Source organism: Pongo abelii, chromosome 8 (assembly GCF_028885655.2).
Source record: "Pongo abelii isolate AG06213 chromosome 8, NHGRI_mPonAbe1-v2.0_pri, whole genome shotgun sequence".
NCBI lineage: Eukaryota > Metazoa > Chordata > Mammalia > Primates > Hominidae > Pongo > Pongo abelii.
Window position 1 is genome coordinate 73272308 of NC_071993.2, and position 22983 is coordinate 73295290.

The 22983-nt window shown below is 51.6% G+C and overlaps 1 protein-coding gene across 2 annotated transcripts in view; it reads right to left on the reverse strand.

The window, feature by feature from the left end:
- Positions 1–22983, reverse strand: part of ADAMTS14 (ADAM metallopeptidase with thrombospondin type 1 motif 14) — an 87086-nt gene that overhangs the window by 37998 nt on the left and 26105 nt on the right. For both annotated transcript variants that reach the window (XM_054522525.2, XM_063727627.1), the window contains exons 3-4: positions 21798–21954; positions 15539–15729 (exon numbers count right to left, since the gene is read on the reverse strand). In XM_054522525.2, the coding sequence (XP_054378500.2) occupies positions 15539–15729; positions 21798–21954 (348 nt within the window). The remainder of the gene's footprint in view (positions 1–15538; positions 15730–21797; positions 21955–22983) is intronic.

Genomic DNA, 22983 nt, shown 5'->3' on the forward strand with positions numbered 1-22983 from the left:
CCACAGGGCAGAACAGAGCAGTGTGTTCAGCTTCCCTGCTTCTCACCTCTGAGCCAAGCTCAAAGTCACCTCTGCGCCAAGTTCAAAGTCACCTCTGCCAGGACCCCTACCTTAGGATTCAGCACCACATATTGACCTGAGATAACCACTGGGTATGTACCAGAAAAACAAGCAAAGGTCAGGACTCTCTCTGGCCAAGGGGAGAAAAAGCAGCACAAGAGAAGATGGTAGACGGTACTGGGATTGGAGGGAGGCACTGCTACTCCCCAAGCACCTACTGTGTGCCAGGCACTGTGCCAAGGGCTTGGCATACAGCCTCACAACAACCTTATGGGGAGAGGAATTATTTCTCTCTCATAGGCAAGACATCCAAGGTTCAGAGAGGGTAAGTAACTTGCCCAAGGCCACGCAGCTAGAAGTGAGAAGGCCAGGAGTTCAACTCAGATCTCTGTGACTCTCAGGCCTGCTTCCTTAGCCACTACACTCAGCTGCTGTCCAGAACCAGTTTCTGTGGCAGGGTGGCTGGGGTGGGCTTTCTCTGGCCCAGGAGAGAGAATAAGGCGCATTTACAACTCAAGAAGGTTGTAAAAGGTCCACCCACCGCTTGGTAGCCAGGCTCGGGCAGGTCTTAAACAGGGAGAGGTGGAGGCCAGTGCTGAAAAAGCAAGACCCTGGGGGTATTAAGCCCACCCGCGCTCAAACAGAAGCGGAACACTCATCGCCACTAATGGCTGGTACAGCCCACATGCGCCTCCCCGCATCACTTCACTGAATCCTCGCGGCGAATGGCCTGGAATTCCTATTATTCTAAAAATAAACTTTATTTTAAAATAACTTTAGATTCAGCTAAAAGTTGCAAGGATAGTACAGAAACTCCCCATACCCAGTTTATTCCAAATGTTAACATCTTCCATTACTATGGTATGGTTGTCACAGTTAATGAACCAATACTGACATGCTGTTATTAACTAAAGTCTACATTTTATTCAGATTTCTCTAATTTCCCCCAAATGTCCTGGTCCTATCCAGGGTGCCACATTCCATTTAAACTTCCTGTCTCCTTAGCCCCTCTGCTCTGTTTCTTCTCTGTGACAGGTTCTCCCGCCTTCTGGTTTTTGATGACTTTAAGTCTTGAGGAGCACTGAGCAGGTATTTTGTGTCCTTCAATTAGGGTATGTCTGATGGTTTTCTCACGGTTAGATAGGGGCTATCGGGGAGGAAGCCCACAGGGGTAAGGTGCATCCTCATCAGGCCATGTCAAGGGTGCACGATACCAGCATGACTCATCACTGTTGCTGTTGGCCTTCATCACCCATCTGAGGGACTGTTTGTCAGGTTTCTTCACTGAAAGTTACCCTCTGCTCCCTGATTTCCATACTGAATTCTTGAGAAGAAAGTCACTATGTGCGGCCACATCCAGGGAGTGGGGAGTTAAAATCCATCTCCTTGAAGACGGAGTCTCTATGTGAATAAACTGGAATTACTCTGCATGGGAAATTTGTCCCTTCTTCATCTATTTATTCTATCATTTGTTATCAGTATGGACTTTTATCTATTTTACACCTTGGGGTATAATTCTCTGTGATTTGTTTTGTTGCTCAAATTGTCCCAGCTTTGGTGGTTGAGAGCTCTTTGAGTTGGCTCCTGTGTCCCATAAACACACCCCCATGGTTTGGGGATTCAGGGTATGTTTTTTAACACTTCATTACTTTCTGGCTCTAGGAGATGCTCCGGAGTCATCTTGCATATTCCCTGCCCTAGTCCCAGAGTCAGCCATTTCTCCAAGGACCTCCAAGGAGAATGGTATGCTATCCCTGTTTTCAGGGATACAGGCAGGCCCAAAGGTATACAGAAACTTGCCTGAGGACAGCAGTCATGGTCAGAGGACAAGCCCAGGCCTTGGAAAACCTGACCTGCTCGTGCGCCTTCCCTGATCACTTACTGCCTCTGAACCTGGACAGATGTGGGCAACATTGCTTGAAGACAGAGGAATGGCCACAATGACCCCTCCTGTCCTTTCTCAGTCCTAGGGAGACAACAGCAACACGGAGTCTCAGGCCCTGGACCAGCCCCTTGGCACACAACCCTGGCCCTTCTCACAAGGCACAAGGTGACTCTGCAGACCACGTGCTCCAGCCCCCAGCGCCCCCAAGACACATGCTGCATCCTATTGAGTCCAACAGGCTCCTCTTTTTCATGTTTACAATCACTGTTGGCCAGGGGGCAGCCCAGGGGTGACTGTCACTGCCAGTGCAAGCAAGAGCCTCTGTCATTTCTGGTGGCTTCACAACCACAGCCCTCGTCATTTCAGGTAACAAACTATCAGAGGCAGGAATGTGAATCCTGGGTGTTGTCTGAAAACCTCCCATTGACACCTTCCAGTAAAATCAATCTGGCTCCAGCATCAAATCCACAGGATGCTGTCTGTAGCTTGTACAAAAATCCAGGGATGCCAGTGGAGCCCTCAGGTGGCACCACCCCTGCTCTCGATGGCAGGCAGGACAATGTTGCATGGAAAGGTCACACACTGACGACTATGCTGACTATGCCGAAATGTGACCTGCAAGGGCACTGCTCTGAATGTGAAGAAGTTAGGGGAACTCTTCACCTGTTCATGTTGCCTTATGTGTGTGTGTATAAGAGTAACATATGATAGGCCAGGTGCAGTGGCTCAAGCCTGTAATCCCAGCACTTTGGGAGGCCGAGGCAGGTGGATCACGAGGTCAGGAGATTAAGACCATCCTGGCTAACACGGTGAAACCCCATCTCTACTAAAAATACAGAAAAAATTCGCCAGGCATGGTGGCAGGTACCTGTAGTCCTAGCTACTCGGGAGGCTGAGGCAGGAGAATGGCGTGAACCTGGGACGTGGAGCTTGCAGTGAGCCGAGATCGCGCCACTGCACTCCAGCCTGGGCAATAGAGCAAGACTCCGTCTCAAAAAAAAAGAAAAGAGAAAAAAAAAGAGTAACATATGATAAAGACCTAAGTCTAACTGAGGTTAAAAGCTGTCTTCTAGCTGGGTGTGGTGGCTCACGCCTGTAATCCCAGCACTTTGGGAGGCTGAGGCAGGAGGATCACAAGGTCAGGAGTTGGAGACCAGCCTTACCAACATGGTGAAACCCCATCTCCACTAAAAATAGAAAAATTAGCCAGGCATGGTGACATGCACCTGTAATACCAGCTCCTCAGGAGGCTGAGGCAGGAGAATCACTTGAACCCGGGAGGCGGAGGTTGTGGTGAGCTGAGATCGCACCACTGCACTCCAGCCTGGGTGATAGAGCGAGAGTCCATCTCAAAAAAAAAAAAAAGAAAAGAAAGAAAAAAGAGAGAAAGCTCTCTTCTAATAAGTCTACAGTAAAAATGCTAAGTGATGAACAGAGTTTCATTGGTAACACTTTTTCATTCTTAAGGACATAAAATAATGGGGTATCTGACCATCAGTGTGGTCTTAGATTTGATGAAATATGGTACACATGTGAACTTGTCTGTGTGCACACATTTAATTTGGTATGGTACACATGGGTGCATGTATCTACACAAACACACCTGTGTTACACATGTGGGTGATTAAACATGCACAGGTATATGCATGTGTGTGGGTACCCGTATTAAAGGTGTACACGCATGTGCATGTGTGTGGGTACCTGTGTTGTATGTGTGTACACATGTGCATGTATGTGGATGTTTAACAGCAATATACTACTACTTGTGACCTGAGCTCTCTGCCTTCCCCAGCCCTCTGGGGCCGGCCCTCGCAGTAGCCAGAGGTGGGTCTGGTTTACCCTAGGTTGGGACACTAAGACCTCACCAAGATGCCATGCTCAGGTGTGTACACACAGACAAGTTCACATGTATGCCATATTTCATCAAATCTAAGGCTCCATGATGGTCAGATACCCCATGATTTTATGCCACGTACCACATTGGTAGGCCCTGCCTCCGAGGTCACTAGTGAGGTGTTTAAGGTCTTGGAGGATGAGGCTGCTCTCAGGGGAGTGGAAGGAGAGTGCTGAGTCTCCTGACTTCTTTCTCAGCTGCTGCAGGCTCAGCTGCTCCATCTCCCCTCCCTGCCAAGCTCATGATCATGCCCTATATTTTAAAGGGCTGGTGTGGGTTCCAAGTGAGCACTTTTAGCTGCCTTTTAATCAGCACACCTCTTAAAGGGTGACTGTCTCTGGAGCTCCTGGAACCTACAGGCTGGTCTTGGTGGTGCTCCAGGGATCCAGCTGCTCAGCCCACCTCATGCCAAGGCTGCGTGTGCAGAGTGGCTCCAGGGTGCACAGGGATGGACCCACCCAGCCCAACAGAGTCCCTTTCACAAGCCCACAATGCTCAGCATTTATCCCCCACAACCTATCTGTGAAACGCAGCAGCCTTGATGCCCCAGGCTGGCAACTTTTGTGTAAACAGAGGCAGTGTGGAGGCCTGTGAAGGTCGAGCTCTGCCACGTCTCACCACTGCCTGGTCTTACCTCTTGGAGCTCGACCCTGCTCATCTGTGGGTGTGGAGGAAACATAGCTTGCAGAGGCAGGAGAGTGGAGGGGAAAAACAGACGTCAAGCCTTTGAAACCAGGCCTGGCCCATAGCATGTGCTTGATCAATGGCATCTGTTAGTTTAAAACTTATTTCAGCCAGGCACAATGGCTCATGCCTATAGTACCAGCACTTTGGGAGGCTGAGGCAGGAGGATTGTTTGAGCTCAGGAATTCAAGACCAGTCTGAGCAACATAGTAAGACCTTGTCTATTTCTTTAAAAAAAAAATTAAAAATTAGCTGGGCACAGTCAGCCATGCCTGTAGTCCCAGCTACTTGGGAGGCTGAGGCAGGAGGATCACTTGAGCCCATGAGGTGGAGGCTATGGTGAGCCATGATCGCACCACTGCACTCCAGCCTGGGTGACAAAGCAAGACCCTACCTCTAAAAAGTGTGTGTGTGTGTGTGTGTGTGTGTGTGTGTGTGTGTATTTGTGGAGTGAGATGCTGTCCACGAAAGCAGAAGTGTTGTGTGAACCATAAAACTCTCTTCGCAGGAAGGTGCTCACTATCACATACCTCTCACACCAAGATTCCCAGCACTCTCCTTCTGTGATGCACTCATTCTCTGCCCAGTGGGTTTGCTTTGAAAATTCCTGTGTGTGGCAATCGGAACTAATACCATAGGTCAGGGGGTCTCAACGGACAATTTGACGTGGGTGATCTCAGTTGGGGGAGCTGTTCTCCCCCAACATTTTAAGATGTTTGGTGGAATCCCTGGCCTCTACCAACTAGATGCCGGTAGCACCCCATCCCCTCTAGCTGTGATAACCAAAAATATCTCCAGACATTACCAAATGTCCCTGGTTAAGAACTACTGCTGGGGTGGGTGCCACGGCTCACACCTGTAATCCCAGCACTCTGGGGGGCCAAGGCAGGAGGATTGCTTGAGGCCAGGTGTTCAAGACCAGCTTGGGTAATATAGTAAGACCCTGTCTCTACTAAAAATTAAAAAAAAAAAAAAAAGAAGAAGAAGAAAATTAGCCAAGCATGGTGGCACTCACCTGTGGTGCTTAGGAGACTGAGTCAGGAGGATCCCTTGAGCCCAGGAGGTTGAGGCTGCAGTGAGCCATGATTGCACCACTGTGCTCCTGCCTGGGTGACAAAGCAAGACCCTGTCTTTAAAAGGAAAAAAAAAAAAGCCTGGGCACTTTGGCTCACATCTGTAATCCCAGCACTTTGGGAGGCTGAGGCGGGCAGGTCGCTTGAGGTCAGGTGTTCGAGACCAGCCTGGCCAACAGAGCGAATCCCCATCACTACTAAAAATACAAAAATTACTTGGGTGTGGTGGCACGCCTGTAATCCCAGCTACTCAGGAGGCTGAGGCAGGAGAATCACTTGAACCCACGAGACGAAGGTTGCAGTGAGCCGAGATCACACCACTGCACTCCAGCCTGGGCAATGGTGAAACTCCGTCTCAAAAAAATAAAATAAAATAACTTTTAAATAAAATAAATATAATAAATAAAATAAAAGAACTGCTGCTTTACAGTGAATGAGTTTTTTTACTTTTAGCAAAAGCAGTTTTGGGGAAGAGACATAAAAGAAGAGAAAAAGACCAAAAAGAGAGGGAAGAAGAGGATTGTCTGCTTCATGTCAAGGAGGATGAGCTCCTTAGAGTTTCATCTACCCAAAAGAAGAATGTCTGGCAAAGCCACGCTCTCTGTCAGCAGGAAAGCAGTTTTTGTGGTGTTCCAAACCAGGCTTTATGATGGATGTGTAATGCGTGTCAAGGGCAAACAAAATGCCACCCTTCCAGGCTGAGGCCACCAAGGCCCTGATCTGACAGCCAACTGTGCCAAAACCTCCCAGGTCTAAAACAGGCGCCAAGCTCTTCTATACAGGCCATCTGAGCAAGCCCCAGGCTCAGAAAGGGGCTCTGAGGCAGGTCAGAGCTGGTAGGACCCTACAATTGGCAGAGGTGCTAGCCAGTGTCCCGGCAACCACCTCAACATCTATGTACTGTCAGCCAGGTGGGGCAGGGTGGGGAGTGGAGGTGGACCAGGCACCTATCATCCAGACAGGCTGGCTGCCAAGAGGGTTTCTAGAGGAAACAGAGACTGGAAGCTTCTGGCTGCAACCTGGCTGGGAAGAAATGATGAAAGGGCCTCTCTGTCTCTCTTTTCACCCTCCCTGTGCTCCAGCTCCAGGCCCTAGGAGGTTCGCCAATCTCCCCATGTCCAAAGGGGTCCTCGCCCGAGAACTGGTCCATCACCCCTGGGCCAGGAAAGGGCCCTGGAAACCTGCGGATCCACCTTGGATGCCACCATGGGGAGCTGTTCTCATGCCTCTTCTTTACGCCACAGTCCATGCTGCTGCCTCGCCAGCTATCCTGCCACACCTAGATGCCAGGGAGGTCTCTGCAGGCTTCTGTCACCTGTTGCCACACACTTGGGTCTCCTTCCTCAACCCTATCCCCACGACCTTGCTGTGCTATCTGCCGCCCTGGCCCGCATGCCCTCTCCTCTCCAAACTGCCCTCTCCCCAAAGGCAGGCTCAGCAATAAGCCCCTGTAGACAGCCCTCCTCTCTCCACAACCCCACAGGGACAGCACCCCCTCTAAGCTCCTTGGTACTGGTACCATTCTCAATGGTTCCCTGATTATTCCACAGGACTAAGGCTTGTTTTTGCAGCCAGACCAAAACTTCTAGGATGGGAGTCTGTCTGTGATACAAGACACACAACACGTGCTCACTAAATGCTGAAAACAACTACCCCTTTATGCTTCAAAGTGCTCAAATGGTTCTCTAGTCCTGAGATTTGAAGAAGTCTTAAGGAAGATGACCCAGTATAGATGCACACACAGGCACAGAGAAAGACAGCGCCCAGCAGCGTGTGCGGAAAGGCTGAGCAGGGAGCCCGGTCACATCATCTGAAGCTGCAGGAATATCCATAGCACCTCCCCAGGTCAGTGCAAAAGACACATGGGAGGCAGGGCCACCCAGACTGTCCCTCCAGCTGCCCCTGACAGCAGTGCCCAGGGCCTTGTCAGATAACTTTGGGTGCTTCACTAATGGCTTCTGCCCCCTCCTCCCTGGGTTGAGAGCACAATGGGACCATCCATCCCAGGAACCAGATCTCCTCCCTCTGGTCCCGCCAGCCCAGACCTGGCCCCGGAAATCAGGATCAGAAATGGTCACAGCAGACAGGTGTTCCAAGGGGAATGCAAAGGCAAGCTGTTATTACTGGCCCCATGGAAATCCCCTAAGGCAATTCGAGTGTCAAGCATCCCAGCCGAATAAAAGCTTCCACACAATGGACAGGATGAGCTGCTTGTCCCCAGGGAGGCAGACTGTCGGTCCCCATCTGCTCTCCTTCCCTTGCTGGGAAGTTCGGCTGTCCGTCCTCTGCACCTGTTCAAGGGAAGCCTGAACCCCACACCGCCCACATACCCGCGATGGCAGCAGCAGGTTTGCAAGGTCACGGCTCCTTTAAGCCGCAGTCCATCTCAGTGCTGTGAGCCTGTCTTCCCAAGAGGAACTGGGCTTCCCTCAGGGGAAGCTCTGCCTCAACTGTGCCCCTCACCCATCCCAGGCCCTTTCTGTTCCCACATTCATGGGGCAACCCAGCAGTGAGCAGAAGACCCAGCCTCTAATGGCCTTCCAGAACCTCTGGGAAGATCATTACTCTCCTCTCTCCTCACCCACTTTCTGGCAGATTGTGGGGAGAAGGAAGGTAGGACCAAGACTATCCAAACAGCAGTCACCAAGGCAGGCCCTCGTCGCCCAGTCTTCAGTGGAAGCTGACAGTCTTCCCCGGCCACAGCTTTGAGTCATGCATGAGTCAGAGGTCAAGGGCCAAAAGTCAGAATGTGTTAATTTGGCCAAGAAGGTTAGAATGGGTCACTGAGCCTGCCTTCCTCCAATAGTAAAGTCCTAGGGACGTCAGGGGAACACCAGAGAAGGACAGGTTGGCAGCTGGCCTCCACATCATGAACATCAAGGGCTCAGAGAGAACTTCCCACCCACTCCTGCCACCATCCACGTGGTCTCTTATAACTCCAGATTGGAGGGCTTCCTACCCCCTTCCAAATGCATCACATTTCAGGCCAGGCCAGCCCTGGAATGCCAAGTTTCAAAAGTACGCTTTGCCCAATGGAAAGAAACATCTCACTTATAGCCAGCCCATCAAAAGACCTCTTCTGGTTTCCAAGGGAAGCTCCCAAATTCTGCTTGGGGAACAAGTTCCCGTCTACTCTCCCCACTACCTTCCAAACTTCGCTGCCTTCATCTCTCCACCTCAGCAATGGGTTTCATTGTTTTTCCCATAGCCCCAAAGAGTATCCCCTCCACCCTCACCCCCGTCATTTGAGCTGACCCTCTTAGAACCCTTATCAGGGGCTCAGACCAGGCCACCCAGTGGGTCTGGGAGGGGCCTCGCTGAGGGCACACAGTGCCCAGAAGCCACGCATGTGGAGCCCCTCACCAAACAGAGACTGTAGGAGCTGGCACAGGTCATGGCCCCTCCAGGACGTACATGCATACAAGCACTCCCTCCCCTGGGGTCCTGTTCCCAGCCTGTGTGAGGGCCCATTCGGAACCCCAGCGTTAGGATACAGATCAGTGTAAGCTGAAGACATCTGAAAGCCAACAGATGCAGAAAGAAGCCTTCTCAGCTTTCCTTAAAAGCAGCAGCATCTGGGAAAATAGGTTGTCGGAAATCCCCTCAAGGGAATTTCACAGTCATAAAGACAGAAATACCACTTGACCCTGCTTAAGTAAACATGATCACAAACTTCATCTCCCGTTTGTTCTCCTAAAAACCCACTTGTCTTTCCTAAAGAAACCTTTCTCCCTTCTCCCTTTCTCTCCCTATTAAGCTAAGAATATAAGTCCCCAGGTTTTGTTTTTCTTTTTTTTTTTTTTTTTTTTGAGACTGCAGTCTCCCTCTGTGGCCCAGGCTGGAGTGCAATGGCCCGATCTTGGCTCACTGCAACCTCTGCCTCCCAGGTTCAAGCAATTCTCCTGTCTCAGCCTCCTGAGCAGCTGGAACTACAGGCACACCACCACACCCAGCTAATTTTTGTAGTTTTAGTAAAGACGGGGTTTCACCATATTGGTCAGGCTGGTCTCAAACGCCTGACCTTAGGTGATCCACCTGCCTCAGCCTCCCAAAGTGCTGGGATTACATGCGTGAGCCACTGCACCTGGCCAAACCCCCAGTTTTCACCACCCCTTTAAGGTACTCATCATGGAGCACCCCTATATACAAGGAACTGGCAAATCAACTCTTTTCTCCTGCCAGTCTGTCTCTTTCAGTTTAACTCACAAGCCCTCCAGTACTGAACATAAGAGTGTAGAGAAAAGTTTTTCTGCCATAACAGCTGGGTCACCAGCCACGGACAGCACCAGCTGGCACTAGGCCTGGGGAAGAGGGTGAGCTCTGGAGTGGACACAGCGGTGCTCAGATCCCAGCCCCACGGCCTGCCAGAGGGGAGACTAGCAAGTTACAGCCTGTCTCTGCACGCCAGTTTCTATGTAAGGACATTGAGGCTACTCAGACCTCTCGTAGGGTTATGGGGAGACTTAAGTAAACGAGGTAGAGTCTACAAAGAGTCTGGCTCCCAGTGATTGCTGAAAAACAATACTAATGATTTCTACAATGATATTCTTTTTTTTTTAATTCTAGAGACAGGGTCTTACTCTGTTGGCCAGGGTGGAGTGCAGCAGCACAATCGTAGCTCACTGCAGCCTTGAACTCCTGGGCTCCAGCGATCCTCCCACCTCAACCTCCTGAGTAGCTGGAACTACAGGTGTGCACCACCTTGCTTGGCTAATCTTTTAAATTTTTTTGTAGAAATGGGGACTTGCTATGCCAACCTGGTCTTGAACTCCTGGCCTCAAACAATCCTCCTGTCTTGGACTCCCAAAGTGCTAGGATTATATACCCAGCTTGCAATTATATCTTGTGCAGTGGTCTGCAGACACACAGCAGTATAAGCTCAGAGGGCAGCGACTGTGTTTTCTCTTCCTTTTGTGTCCCCCACTGTGGAAGCCATTCTTCCTGTCTGCATGCTTTGCTGCTTGCTTTCTGGGCACAGGTCCTGCTCCAACTCACTCCCATACACAGTGGCAAGCTGTGACCCAGCAGACCCAAACCAACCTTCTAGTCACAGCAGTTAGTACAGGGATAGCCACATGTCCCACCCTAGCCAGTCTTCCCTAGGAAGGCAAGAAAGAGCCCTTTGGCATTTGGGTCCTAAGTGTGAGCACCTGGGGTGTTCCTGTTTCCCATCATGGGAGAAAGCCCATCTGCTGCTGGGTTCCACTGACAAGCACAGGCCAGCAGAGTAGGAGACGGTGCCCTAATGGGCCTGAAGCCCTCATCCGGTGGTCCCTGGGGCTCCTGCCGCACTGACTCTGTGGGCACGCCAGCAGCTCCCTGCCAATACACCCCTCTTTGGTTTCAGCTAGTGTGAGCTGGATCTGTCACCTGCAACCACAAGAACCCTGACTCCCACCCCACCCTACCCAATACCTCACCCCATGGAGGGCCCACAGAGGTAGCACAGCACCCAGCTCTGAACAAATGAATGGATGTCAGCCAAGGCTGGCAGTGGAGCCAGCTGGGGAGCAGGGCTCCAGCAAGCCTGATCCACCCTCCAGTACCTGCAGACACCTCAGTCCAACCAAGAGTTAAGAAGCTGAGCAACAGAATTCATGGAGGTCCCTCAGGGTACCTCTGAAAGAGTTTCTCTGAAAGATGAGAGAAAGAATGGAGCAGATCACTCAAGACAGCTTTGTGGTCCCCCTCAGACAACTCACCCCTGCCACTGCCCTGGGCACTCTCACTCTCATAACCCCAGCCAGAATCCTGGGAGTGAGGAGCAGGTGGCAGAACAGAGCTGCAAAAGAGACAGGATCCCACCACATTGCTGTTTAGGGCTGTAACCCAGTCCAATCCAGGGCTGCGGCCTGGGAGATGCTGCCACTCTGCTAGTTTCAGGAATGGGGGCAGAGATTTTTAAGTAGGACAAGTCATCAGACTCCTCACACCAGGTCAGGCCTCAAACCAGAGAATAAAAACTTGTACTTCAATAGAAGGCAGGCACTGCCACAGCGCGCCTTTCCCGCTTATCGGAATCAGATACAGAGAAAGCGCCCTTACAGCAGAGAGCACCGTGGGTCACCAAGAGCAACGCAAAATTCCTGTCTGCACGCAGGCAGGTTCCATCTTCTCTGGCAGAGGCTAAACAGCCTTCCCTCCCACCCTACACAACACCAATTTTGTCTCCTTTTGCACATTCTTTGTAAAATTCCTAATCTATAATGTTTCTGTCCTTGGGTTCTCTTTTGAACGAGTTATAACATCTGCCTGGTTCCCTCAGTAATGAGTAGAGTCAAATCTTTAACACATGTTCGTTTTTATTTCTCTATGAGAGTCATGAGTTTACCTTTTCCTGAAAATTATCTTTTAACAAAGTGAAGGATTCTGGGGCTGCAATAGGGCCTGGCTTACAGTCCTGGGGTCTTCAGCCCCAGCTTTGGGCCGTGGGACCCAGGCTCCTACCACTCTTGGGCATCCTGAGGTCTCCCCTGCCCCTTTCCCCTTTCCTGTCCTTCCTCTTGTCCCCCACCTGCTGGCTCCAGGGGCCAAACCTGGCTCTCAGCGTGGCCTCCCACTAATGGGATCAGTCCCCAGCTATGGCCTCAGGCTGGGCCTGTGATTTGCAGAGTCTGGGTGGGTGGTCGAGTGTTCCAGGATGGTGGGTGTGTTCAGATTCACAGGCATCCTCTCCCTCCCCCGCCTCTCTCTTTCTCAAACAACTCCATGTGGTAGCCTTTGCCCTTTGTGTCCAAAACCACACGCTAAGCTCCTGGGATGGAAGACGTGTCCACACACAGGGGCGGCCAGGGATAGATTCTCTAGCCTCCCACCCGCTCCCTGGGCTCCTGTCATTGGAGCTGATCTCTGCTCCTGCTCTTTTATTGATGTTGACGTTGCAGACAGAACTCTGCTGCTCTCTCCTGCTGCCATCTCAATGGGTGCCGGCCACCCACTTCTCTGGTAGATACCATTCACCTCCACGTTTACCAATCACCTCTCAGGTCTCAGACCCTGTGCTGTGTGTGCTGTTGGGTTTCCTAAAAAGACAAAGCCCCTCCCCTCAGGGAACTCACCTTCCCAAACTCAGGCAAGGAACAACTTATACACGCAAAAACAAACAATGTAACAATACTAATGACAGAAAACATTACTTGAGTACCCACTATGTGCCAGGCATGTGCTAGATACCCTGGATACTAAATCTTCACAAACCCAAGAGCAGACACTATCATGAAAAAGCAGAGGCTCTAAGGGGCTAAACTGTAGCAGACACAAACTGGGGTGCCTGGCCAGCTCAGAACAATTTCTCCAGCGGCCATGGCTGTGTCTAACCGCTCTCCAGCCTTGGAGCACTGATGCTCTCCCTCTCTAACGTGTAGTGATCATCCCAAAGAGTGGCATGTGACCCACGTTAGGCCAATCAGAGTCCTGCTTCGGGAGATTTTTGCCTGGGAACCAGAGGGGAAACTCCTTTTGTCTCCAGCCATGGATGGGGATAGGAGTCAGCGTCGTGTTGTCAGTGGCCAGAACGTCTGGTAGAGAAGTCGATCAGAGAGAATCAGGATGTCACCGACAGAGAAGCGAACCTGAAAACTTCCTCTAGTTCCAATTACTCTTACAACTGGCTCCAACCTGTCCCTCCCCCAGTTTGACCATGAACCAAGAAATTACCGCATTTGTCTTAATCTAGATTGAGTTGGGTTTTCATCATTTGCATCCTATGGATCCCTGAGCAACACAGGTCCCCTGCCCAAGGTCCCAGATACATTAAGGGGCTGTCCCCCTAGTGACCACCTCGTCAAAGGTGCAGCCAGATTATGGACCCAGGCAGCACCCTACCAATGTTTCCAAGGGGACTGACATGACATGGGGTTGACATTTCTCCCCATCAACTGTCCCGTTCCCAGAAATGCATGATCAGTCACTTCACAAAGGTCACATTATTATCACCAACCACCACCCACTGACAGCGCATGCTCTGCCTGGCCATGCTCTGCGCCGTGCGCTCGTTTCATCCTCCCCAAAACCTCTGGTAGTAAGTACTGTTAATGCTGCTTTCAAAGTGCAGAAGAGACACTCCAGAGGCTTTGTAATTTGCCCCCAAAGTCACAAAGACAAGAAGGGGCCGAGTCAGACTGTGTGCTCTTGGCCGATTCACTAATATTCCTCTTAGTGCTGCAGCACAATCAATTACACATCCTTTACAGCCTCCCAGCACTGCCCATGTTAGACTGAGGATAAGGTGAATCTATCCCGGCCCTGGCATGCTGCAGTCATCTTTCCGTCTGTATGATCATGCAGCTAGCCAACCTCTTTATCCTCTCCAGGCAGGCCTAGGGGCAGAGGGCCCTAACATCAAGGCCAGTGAGGGCCCATGCAGGGGCTGGAAGCTTTGGCCTTCAAAAGAGGCCTCACTCAAATTCTTCAGGACCCACCACGTACATATCTTCTTTCTCAGCTCTGGTGTTCCAGATGAATGTTTATGATGAGCCATTAACCTGGTCACCTTGCAGAGGCTCAGAGGTGAAGGGCACCTGCCCTGTTGCCTCCTGTTGACGTGGCATTTTCCCTTGTGCACCACTGCCCACCTCCCCCAGGCCTGGACTGCACAGTGTCCCATGCTGAGCTGGGGTCTATCCCAATGGGTCACCTGCTTCTGGTACTACACTTCATAGGGGAGGGCTGAGGGTCCGGCCCCCATCCCCAGCATCTGGCCCCTGCCTGCACTATTTCTACCTTGGGTCTCACCTCACCCAGACAGGTCCCCATCCTTTCCCAGAACCACACAGCCACAGGCACCCTGACAAAGGCCCTATGCTTTCACCCTCCTTTCCCTCCTGCTCTTCCTTGTCTCTGCCCCTTTAGCCCAGGGATGCTCACTCGGGGCCACCTGTAGCCTATAGTGTGTTTTGTTTGGCATCCACAGTGGGTTTCTCTTTTAACATTTAAAAACTGGAAATGTAGGCCGGGCGTGGTGGCTCAAGCCTGTAATCCCAGCACTTTGGGAGGCAGAGGCAGGCGGATCGCGAGGTCAGGAGATCGAGACCATCCTGGCTAACACAGTGAAACCCCGTCTCTACTAAAAATATAAAAAATTAGCCGGGCATGGTGGCGGGCACCTGTAGTCCCAGCTACTCGGGAGGCTGAGGCAGGAGAATGGCATGAACCCAGGAGGCGGAGCTTGCAGTGAGCCGAGATTGTGCCACTGCACTCCAGCCTGGGCAACAAAGCGAGACTCCGTCTCAAAAAAAAAAAACAACTGGAAATGTTCACTTAAATATCTGGATTAAAATTTTCCATAATGAAATTTTTTAAACACTTATAAAAAAAACTACATTTCTGACTTTTCTTGAAAAACTAGCTTTTCTGTGACGAGAGTCCTGTATCTCTGCAGGACAGCCACAGGCAGCAGCTGAGGGCACGGGCTCTCTGCTTCAATGCAGTCTTAGAATTTGCCCACATCCCTGATTTTCCTTGCCTGTCTGTGCACACCCAAGGCCTATGTCAGGGTCTCAGGACCCACTTCACAGATTGACAGCTCCTTGGCCAGTCTCCCCAGCCTGGGGTTGGGCATTTTTTCCAGATGATGAGTCCCAAAAGAGTCCCTTCAACTCCAACACAAGCAAGGATCCAGGCCATGCCTGACCCTGACTCTGAATGTCTCCAAGTCCAGAACCCACTGTCCACAGGTTCCAACGCAGGAGGCCTGGTGGGTCACCTCAGCCCAGGTATGTACAGCTGGGATCAGGCCACAGCCTGGGACGCGAGTCAGGCCAATTCAGGCTCATTACACCATCAAACCTGGCTGCCAAGGGTGTGCCTGCTGGGCTAAGGAGCAAGCAATGACTTCCCCAGGTCCACCTGAAAAATACCAGGCCCCAGAAACTTCCATTTGGATCAGCACTGGGGCCCACCCCACCCCACTCCCCCCAAGTCCTAGGACACATGGACACTCACGATATTCATGAGGGTGAGGACGTAGTTCTGCACATGCTCCTTGCCATGGAAGCGAACCACCGAGTCATCCACCACCAACAACACCTCGATGCTGTAGCTGCCTGGCTTGGCATGCCGCCGCTTCCGCTCTGTGTCGCCCAGCTGGTCCCTCACCAGGCCCAGCAGGTTGGGAAGGTCTCCCAGGCCAAAGGCTGGAACCAAGACAAGAAGAGAGTGAGGTCCAACCCACAGGAGGGGCTGTCACTGTGACATTGCCCACCACCCACCTCTGGCCCCATCACTGGCACCCCTTTCCCTGTCTCTATAAGTAAAGTAGTATGAGGGATTGTTCCATACTAGGTCAACTCATGGGCAAGAGCCATTTTCCTGCCACGAGGGCACTGCTAAATCTTTGAAGCAATGAGTAGCAAAGGGGTGAGAACTGGCCCAGAGCAGAACGCCTGGGTTCCAGGAGCCACTCATCCTATCTCTCTGGGCGTCCCAGGCCCAATCCCTCGCTTCTCTGGCCTCCATCGTCTCTCGTATAACATGAGGATGAACCACCCTTTATCTCTAACCCACAGGGTTGCTGTAAAAATCAAAGTTGGCAATATCTCCATAAAGGAGAAAAGTCATGGGGCTACTGTGGCCTCCGCAGGGCTTCTGAGGAACTCCGGGATACTCCTGTGAGCACTGAGCCTCTCAAATCCCACCCAAGAACTGTCAGTGACCCCAAATTTCACCATTGCTGCTCTGCCCTTTTGGCTAAAAGCAAAATAGCATTTATTAACTTGTATTATATAATCCAAGAGTTACTAAACTTTTTCTGTAAAGGACCAGATAAATATTTTAGGCTCTGGGGGTCATTCATTCTCGGTCACAACCATTCGATTCTGCCACTGAAGCACAAAATCAGCCGCAGATAAGACTGTGAGTGAGTGTGTCTGTGTTCCAATCCAACTTCCTTTACAAGACAGCTGCCAGGCTATATCTGGCCCTGGGCCTTACCTTTACTGACCTCTAATCTAATCTAATGCAATCCAATCTAGTCTAATCTTTACAACAACTCTATCAGATTGTTGTCCCCATTACACAGGTGAACACACTGAAGTTCAAAGATGTTAAGTAGCTTCTCATGTGGGTCTGTCTGAATCAAAAGCCCATGCTTTGAAACATTACCATCTATGCCGCCACGTAGAAGGGTAACACCTTGAGCGCTGTCAGACATCTATGCTACAGCCTGAATGAAGATAGAGTACACTCTGCTGGGGCGGTGGAGTGAGGTTGCATGGAGACTCGCAGGGAAAGCTAAGAAGGCAGGACAGGAGGCTGGGGTCTGTCAAGAAGGCTCCAGAGCCTTAACTCTTAATGACTTTCCCCCCATCTCACTCTGAAGTTTTGATACTCATACCATTAATTTCTAAGAACCTTCATTTACCCACAGTTATTTGAGAACTCCCCAGATAGGAGGCTGGGACTGAGGATGTAAAGAGGCCACCACAATATCCTCAGCATGTATCAGGGGTGTGGCAGCAGGAGGGGCCCCGTACTAGTCAATGGATGGACAGTGGGTAGGTGATAAAGGCTGGGCCTCTGCCCTTAAGCCCACTGCCTAACAGAAGGGACAAATAAGAAATTGGATTGTAACAATACAGGAATATCAAAGGCTACAGCAGGACTGATCAGAGAAGGCACCCCACTGGAGATCCAGACCTGTTGGGGAAGGCTTCCTGAGGAGGGGACATTGAAGCTGGGGCTGAACAGAGAGCAGGAGATAACCCGCTTCAGCACAGGGGGCAGAGGGCCCTGCCCCTGCACAATCCATTGTGATTGTTTATTTTACACATGGGAGCGAGTGCGTGCAGACCCTGTCCACACGTGGGTGATGCACATGGATGCATCCACGGGAACCTCTTTAGAGACACAAGCCGCCTCTACGCTGCTATCCACATGGCTGCTCAGGTAATGGGGATCTGAGGATGGGTAACAGGGAACACACAGGGCTTGGTGCCACCGCTTGTTTGTATCTCCTCTTTGCTGAGTGGTGCTATAGTGCAAAGGAACAAAGCCCTAGACTTAAGAGCTGGAAAAACATGTGGCCACTGGCCTGGCAGGGAAAGCCCTCTGGGTGGACACACAGCTTGGTGAGCAGGGCTCGGGTGGGTTTCTCCCTCACTTACCCTTGAGGCTGGTGCCGCTCTGAGCTCACACTGCAGGCAGCTTCTGGTGGCCCTAGTGTCTGAGCCAACGGCAAGCGCAGCAGCCCACAGCCAAACTCCTGGGAGAGAGGAGGGCAGCCCCCGGCAGGGGAGGGGAAGGCGCAAGGCTCTCTCCATGGAGCAGGGAGAAAAATTAACAGTCACCCCCAATGCATGGGCCGTGCTCAGAAGTGTAAGCCCTGCGAGTGGAATGCCGCACTTGATCCCTCAGAGCCCTCCCTGCCAGGCCTGTCACAGGAAGGCTGGAGAGGTTACCCCACTCACCCTAGGTCACACAGCAGCTTCATGACAACAGCCCAGAATGTAAACTCAGGCCTCCCCCAGCCATGACCACACTCTGTCAGGGCACAGCCATAACTCTCTCTCTGCAGACTTTCTGGGGAATCGGGGAAGACCAGCCAGCATCAGCCTTGGATGCTGTGGGGGGCTCCAGCCACACCCTCTTCTGTGGGTCCCTCATCCTTCAGGATGACAGGAGCAGACAACCCTCAGGGCAGAGCAGGGCCCACCAGCCACTGGGAAGCTGCCGTGAGCCATCCAAGAAGCCCCAAGCCAATGTAAAATGATGCAGCTGCTTTGAAAGTACAGTTGAAAGTTAAACCTAGAGGTACCATGTGACCCAGTAATTCCACTGCTAAGTATGTACTCAAGAGAATTGAAAACGTATGTTCACATGAAATCTTGCACACGAAAGTTCACAGCAGCATTTCATAGTAGCCAAAAGATAGAAACAACCCCAGTGCCCACCAGATGAATGAATAAATGTGGCATGTCCACACACTGGACTAGTGCTCCATCATAAAGAGGAGAGAAGCATCAAGACAGGCGATCCCATGGATGAGCCTTGAAAACACGCTGAGTGAAAGAAGCCAGGCACCAAAGGCACATACCACATGATTTCATTCCATGAAATGTTCTGAATAGGCAAATCCTATTTAGAAAGATAGAAAGTAGATTAGTGGTTGCCAGGGGGCATTGGATGGCAGGGAAACAGGAGTGACTACAACTAATGGACGGGAATGTTCTGGAATTAGATGGAGGTGATGGTTGCACAGCATTGTGAATGCAGTTTTAAAAACCCACTGAATCGTATGCCTCAAAACGGTTAAAATGGTGAATTTTATCTCAATTGCTTGTAAAGCAGCCGCCCTGAGCCCCAGCCCAGCTGGCGGCCCTGGCATGGGCAGCCCCACGGAGAGCCGGAGCTCTGGCTGCAGGAGCACTTACCCCATTCGTGTCCTCAGGAGGGAACTGGGGGTGGGAACGGGGTTCCAGAGAGTAGGACCATGGATTAAATAGGAGAGGGAAGCGTTAGGAGCAGGAGAGCATCCAGGACACAGCCTCAGGGGCCAAGGCAGGGCCGCGGGGTGAGGGCCAGCTCGAGCCTGGTGGCCCAGCACCGGGAATTCCTGCCCCTGGACTCTGAACGGTTCAATTTCTCACCAGAGCCTTGGGAAAGGATCACCTAACTCTTCTCTGGGGCTTATTCATGGATGTGTGTATATATGAGTGTGTGTGTATATGAGCATGTGTGTGTATGAGTGTGTTTGAGAGTGTGCGAGTGTGTGAAGGGGTGTGTGAGTATGTAGGGGGGTGTCAGTGTGTGGATGTGGGGTTGTGAGAGTGTATGAGTGTATAGAGGGGTCTGTATGTGTGTATGCAGGTGTGTGAGTGCGGGTGGGTCTAAGTATGTGTTTGTCAGTGTTTGAGTGTGGGTGTATGGGTGTGTGTTTGTAAGCGTGTGTTTGTGTCAGTGTGTGAGCATGAGTGTATGGGTGGTGTGTGTCTATGTGTGAGTGTGGGTGTATGGGTGTGTGTTTGTGAGCGTGTGTTTGCGTCAGTGTGTGAGCATGAGTGTATGGATGATATGTGTCCATGTGTGAGTGTGGGTGCATGGGTGTGTGCCGGTAAGGGTGAGTGTGGGTATATGGGTCTGTGTTTGTGAGCGTGGGTGTCAGTGTGTGGGAGAGTGCGTGGGTAGGTGTGAGTGTGTGGGTCCACACATGCCCTTTTCAGGAAGCAGCAGCTGAGGCCTTACTGAGTGCCAAGAGGAATTGTCCCCTCCACTCCAGGTCCACTGGTGCACCTCAGACTCCCTTACAGTGGAGCAGGGGGCTGGAATCCCCTCCACAGCCTCAGCCCAGTGAGCAAACTCATGTAGTGGAGTCTCTGATGCCTCCCTGCCCTCCTTCCGCCAGGGACAGGCCTGCTGCTGTGAATCACACAGAGATGGAGACTTGGCATCTGTCCTCCAGGCCCCCCAGCCTGGGTGGGAGAAAGGAACAGACCCAGGAGACTCCCCGGTCTGAGGAACCAAGGGGAGGGACACCTGTGGAGGATGGGGATAGCTGGAGATGCGGAGGTCCCCAGCCTGAGGGAGATTCCCCAAAAGCCTTTAGCTGGCTGATAAGCAGGCTCTGAGTACCTGGCCAGGCCTCCGAGGCACCTCTCCGTGTGCCGAAAACTAGACCCAAAGAGCTGAGCTGAAGCCTCCGGCTTTAATCAAGCGTGTGAAATGGAGACAGGCACGCCTAGAAATGCTTCTCCCCACACTGGGCTCAGCCCCACGACCGGCCTTCAAATAAAAGTACAAGTCGCGGGTTTCCAAGAAAGTCTTCTCCTGCCCCTGGTCTTTCTAAGGAAGGCCCGTAGATGGACCAGGGCCTGGCCTCACTGGAGTTCCAGCCCCAGAGCCCGGTGTGGGGCAAGAGTCGCAGCCACATTTCTCTAGGTCTGAACTCCAGCTCCGTGTGCTCAGTGGTCTCAGCTCCCCAGCTGCCCACCATGGTGGCTGGTGATGCAGCTGGTTCCAGGCTCACAGCTCTGGAGCTGGACTTCCCCAGCGTCTCTTCCTAAAAGAGGGGACCTTATGGTCTTTGGATTCAGAATTGTCCTTAAAAAAATGGAGCCCAGGGGAGACTCATCCCTCTTCTCAATCCTGGTGGAGAGAAGGGTGCCCTGAAATCCATGCCAGTGCTCAGAGGCCCCGCCAGCCCTGCCCTCCCCACCTTAGGCCTGCAGAATCCTCTGGCTCCGGTGCCACAGCTTCTCTTATGAGTGATACTTGGAGAGCGACTGGAGCTTCAACGGATGCACTGTTTGTGGGGACAACTGGCTTCCAGGCATTTCTCACACCAGGCCCAGTCCCACAGGGAGCTGGCACAAGGATGTGGTCCAGTCATAACCAGATTTCACCCATGGCCTCCTCATCTCTTGGCCCAAGGAGCTTTGTGACACTGTGAAGTTGACCACGGGCCCAGGACCAGCACCTGTCACATCCAGTTTCATTTGCCCAACCATAAGTCTTGAGTGCCTCTGGTGTGTAGGCTCCTGCACTGGTCACCTGGGCTCAGGGACGCCCCTTCCCTCAGGGGGTTCCCACCCTAACATGTCAGCAGTTACCCTTAATAATACTGTAAGGAGAGCTGCCATTTATCCAGCACCTACTACATGCCAAGCCCTATACTGGGATTTTCATAGATACCATCACCATTACATATAACATTTACAGGTAGACATGGATCATCTCTGCTTTACTGATGAGGAAAATGAGGGCTCAGAAATCTTAGGTAACTTGCCTAGGGTCACACAGTAGACAGACTTGAAGGCAGGGTTGTAAAATGGTCTATGGGACACACAGCTGACCATGACACCCAGACACCAGGCAGCCTCCCTGCGGGTGCCCTAATAACTCCCTTCCTGTGGCTCCCAAGGGTTGAGTAGATTTTAGGGGGGAAGAACTCACTGCAGGCATTCTACCTTCTGCCTTGCCTCAGAAATAGCCTTGAGAAGCAATGGTGAGCTCCTCGGAGACCTCTGGAGTCCCAGGGACCACAGCTCAGGACACAAGTGACTCCTCTGGCCCCTAGCTCCAGCCAATTACAGCAGCTCCTAGAACGCAATGGGGTTTCTCTGCCAGTACAGCAGGTCTATGTGGCCCAGTCCCATTTTACAGATAAGAAGACTGAGGCCAGACATGGACAGCTTAAGGACAGAAGTTACCGGGAAACACTCCAGAGGTAGGGAGAGAAGCAGCGCACAGGCCCCTACCTACAGCCTACCTTCATTGTGCAGGTCCCCGTGAGGTTCTGCCCACTCCTGCCGGACGGCCTCCCGGCGGTACACCACATGTGTCCTCCCACTGGGCTCCTTCTCCTGCTGGCCCCGCTCCAGAGGCTCAATGAAGAAGTCGGTGCTGTCTGTGCGGATGAGGCCCGCCTGAACCAGGGACGGCAAGCAGCAGGGAAGAGAGAAATAAGAGGCATGAACACACAGTACAGCCGACAGGCGAGCATCTGTGAATGCACATATGTGACTCTACATGCTTGCAGGCTCTTCCTCCAGGGCCTTGAGGAGCCCTGGGATTCCAGGATGTTCTATGAGGCCCTGGCAGGAGAGTGGGAGGAGGTGGTAGGAAAGCTGAGCAAACGGGCCCACCCTCCTTTCAGCAAAGCAGGTCCACTTTTACAGTGTTGTCTATCCATGGGGCTCTACATAAAATTTCATTACATCAGAGCTTCCATTGCTTATAAAAAGCAGAGGCACAAAAGCCACTGCCATAAGGCACATGCACACACACTAAGGCACTGCACTCCAGCCCGAAGCACATCACAGGGGTTTGGCTTTACCTAGAGGCAGACGGGAAGATCCTAGGGGCAAAGGCTCATTATCCCTAAGGTGGGTGCTTGTCCCCCACTCCAATACGAAGCGCTGTTATTTCAGGTTGAAAGCACGTGGGTGTGCACATGGCGGGATGGGGGTTGGGGGCCAGGGAGGAGGGCAGCTAATGCTCATTCACGATAAATGAGCCAGGAGTGAGTGTTTTTAATCTTTCCCTACATCAAATATTCCCTTTAAAAAAATCAGGTGTTGGCCTTGGAAATAAAAACAAAAAAATATGTTGACAAAGTCCAGCAAATGTGTTATTATCCCCCAGTGAAGGCGGTCATCACAGGGGCCAATGAAACATACAACTAGATGTGGGTTCGTGTTTGTGTGTCTACATATGCACATGTGCACATACACACACACGCACACACACCACGTCATCCTACAAAGTACCAAGAGCAGCCCACCTACTGCAGTGGATGGAAAATAGTAGGCATTATTTAGCAAATAAATATTTGTTGAATTCCTTCACTTGTTCGACAAAGATCTATTGAGTGCCTACTACATACCAAGGACTGGGAGCGCAGCTGTGAACACGAAGCAGTGAATGAAGAAAGCGTTTTTATAAATTCACTGGAC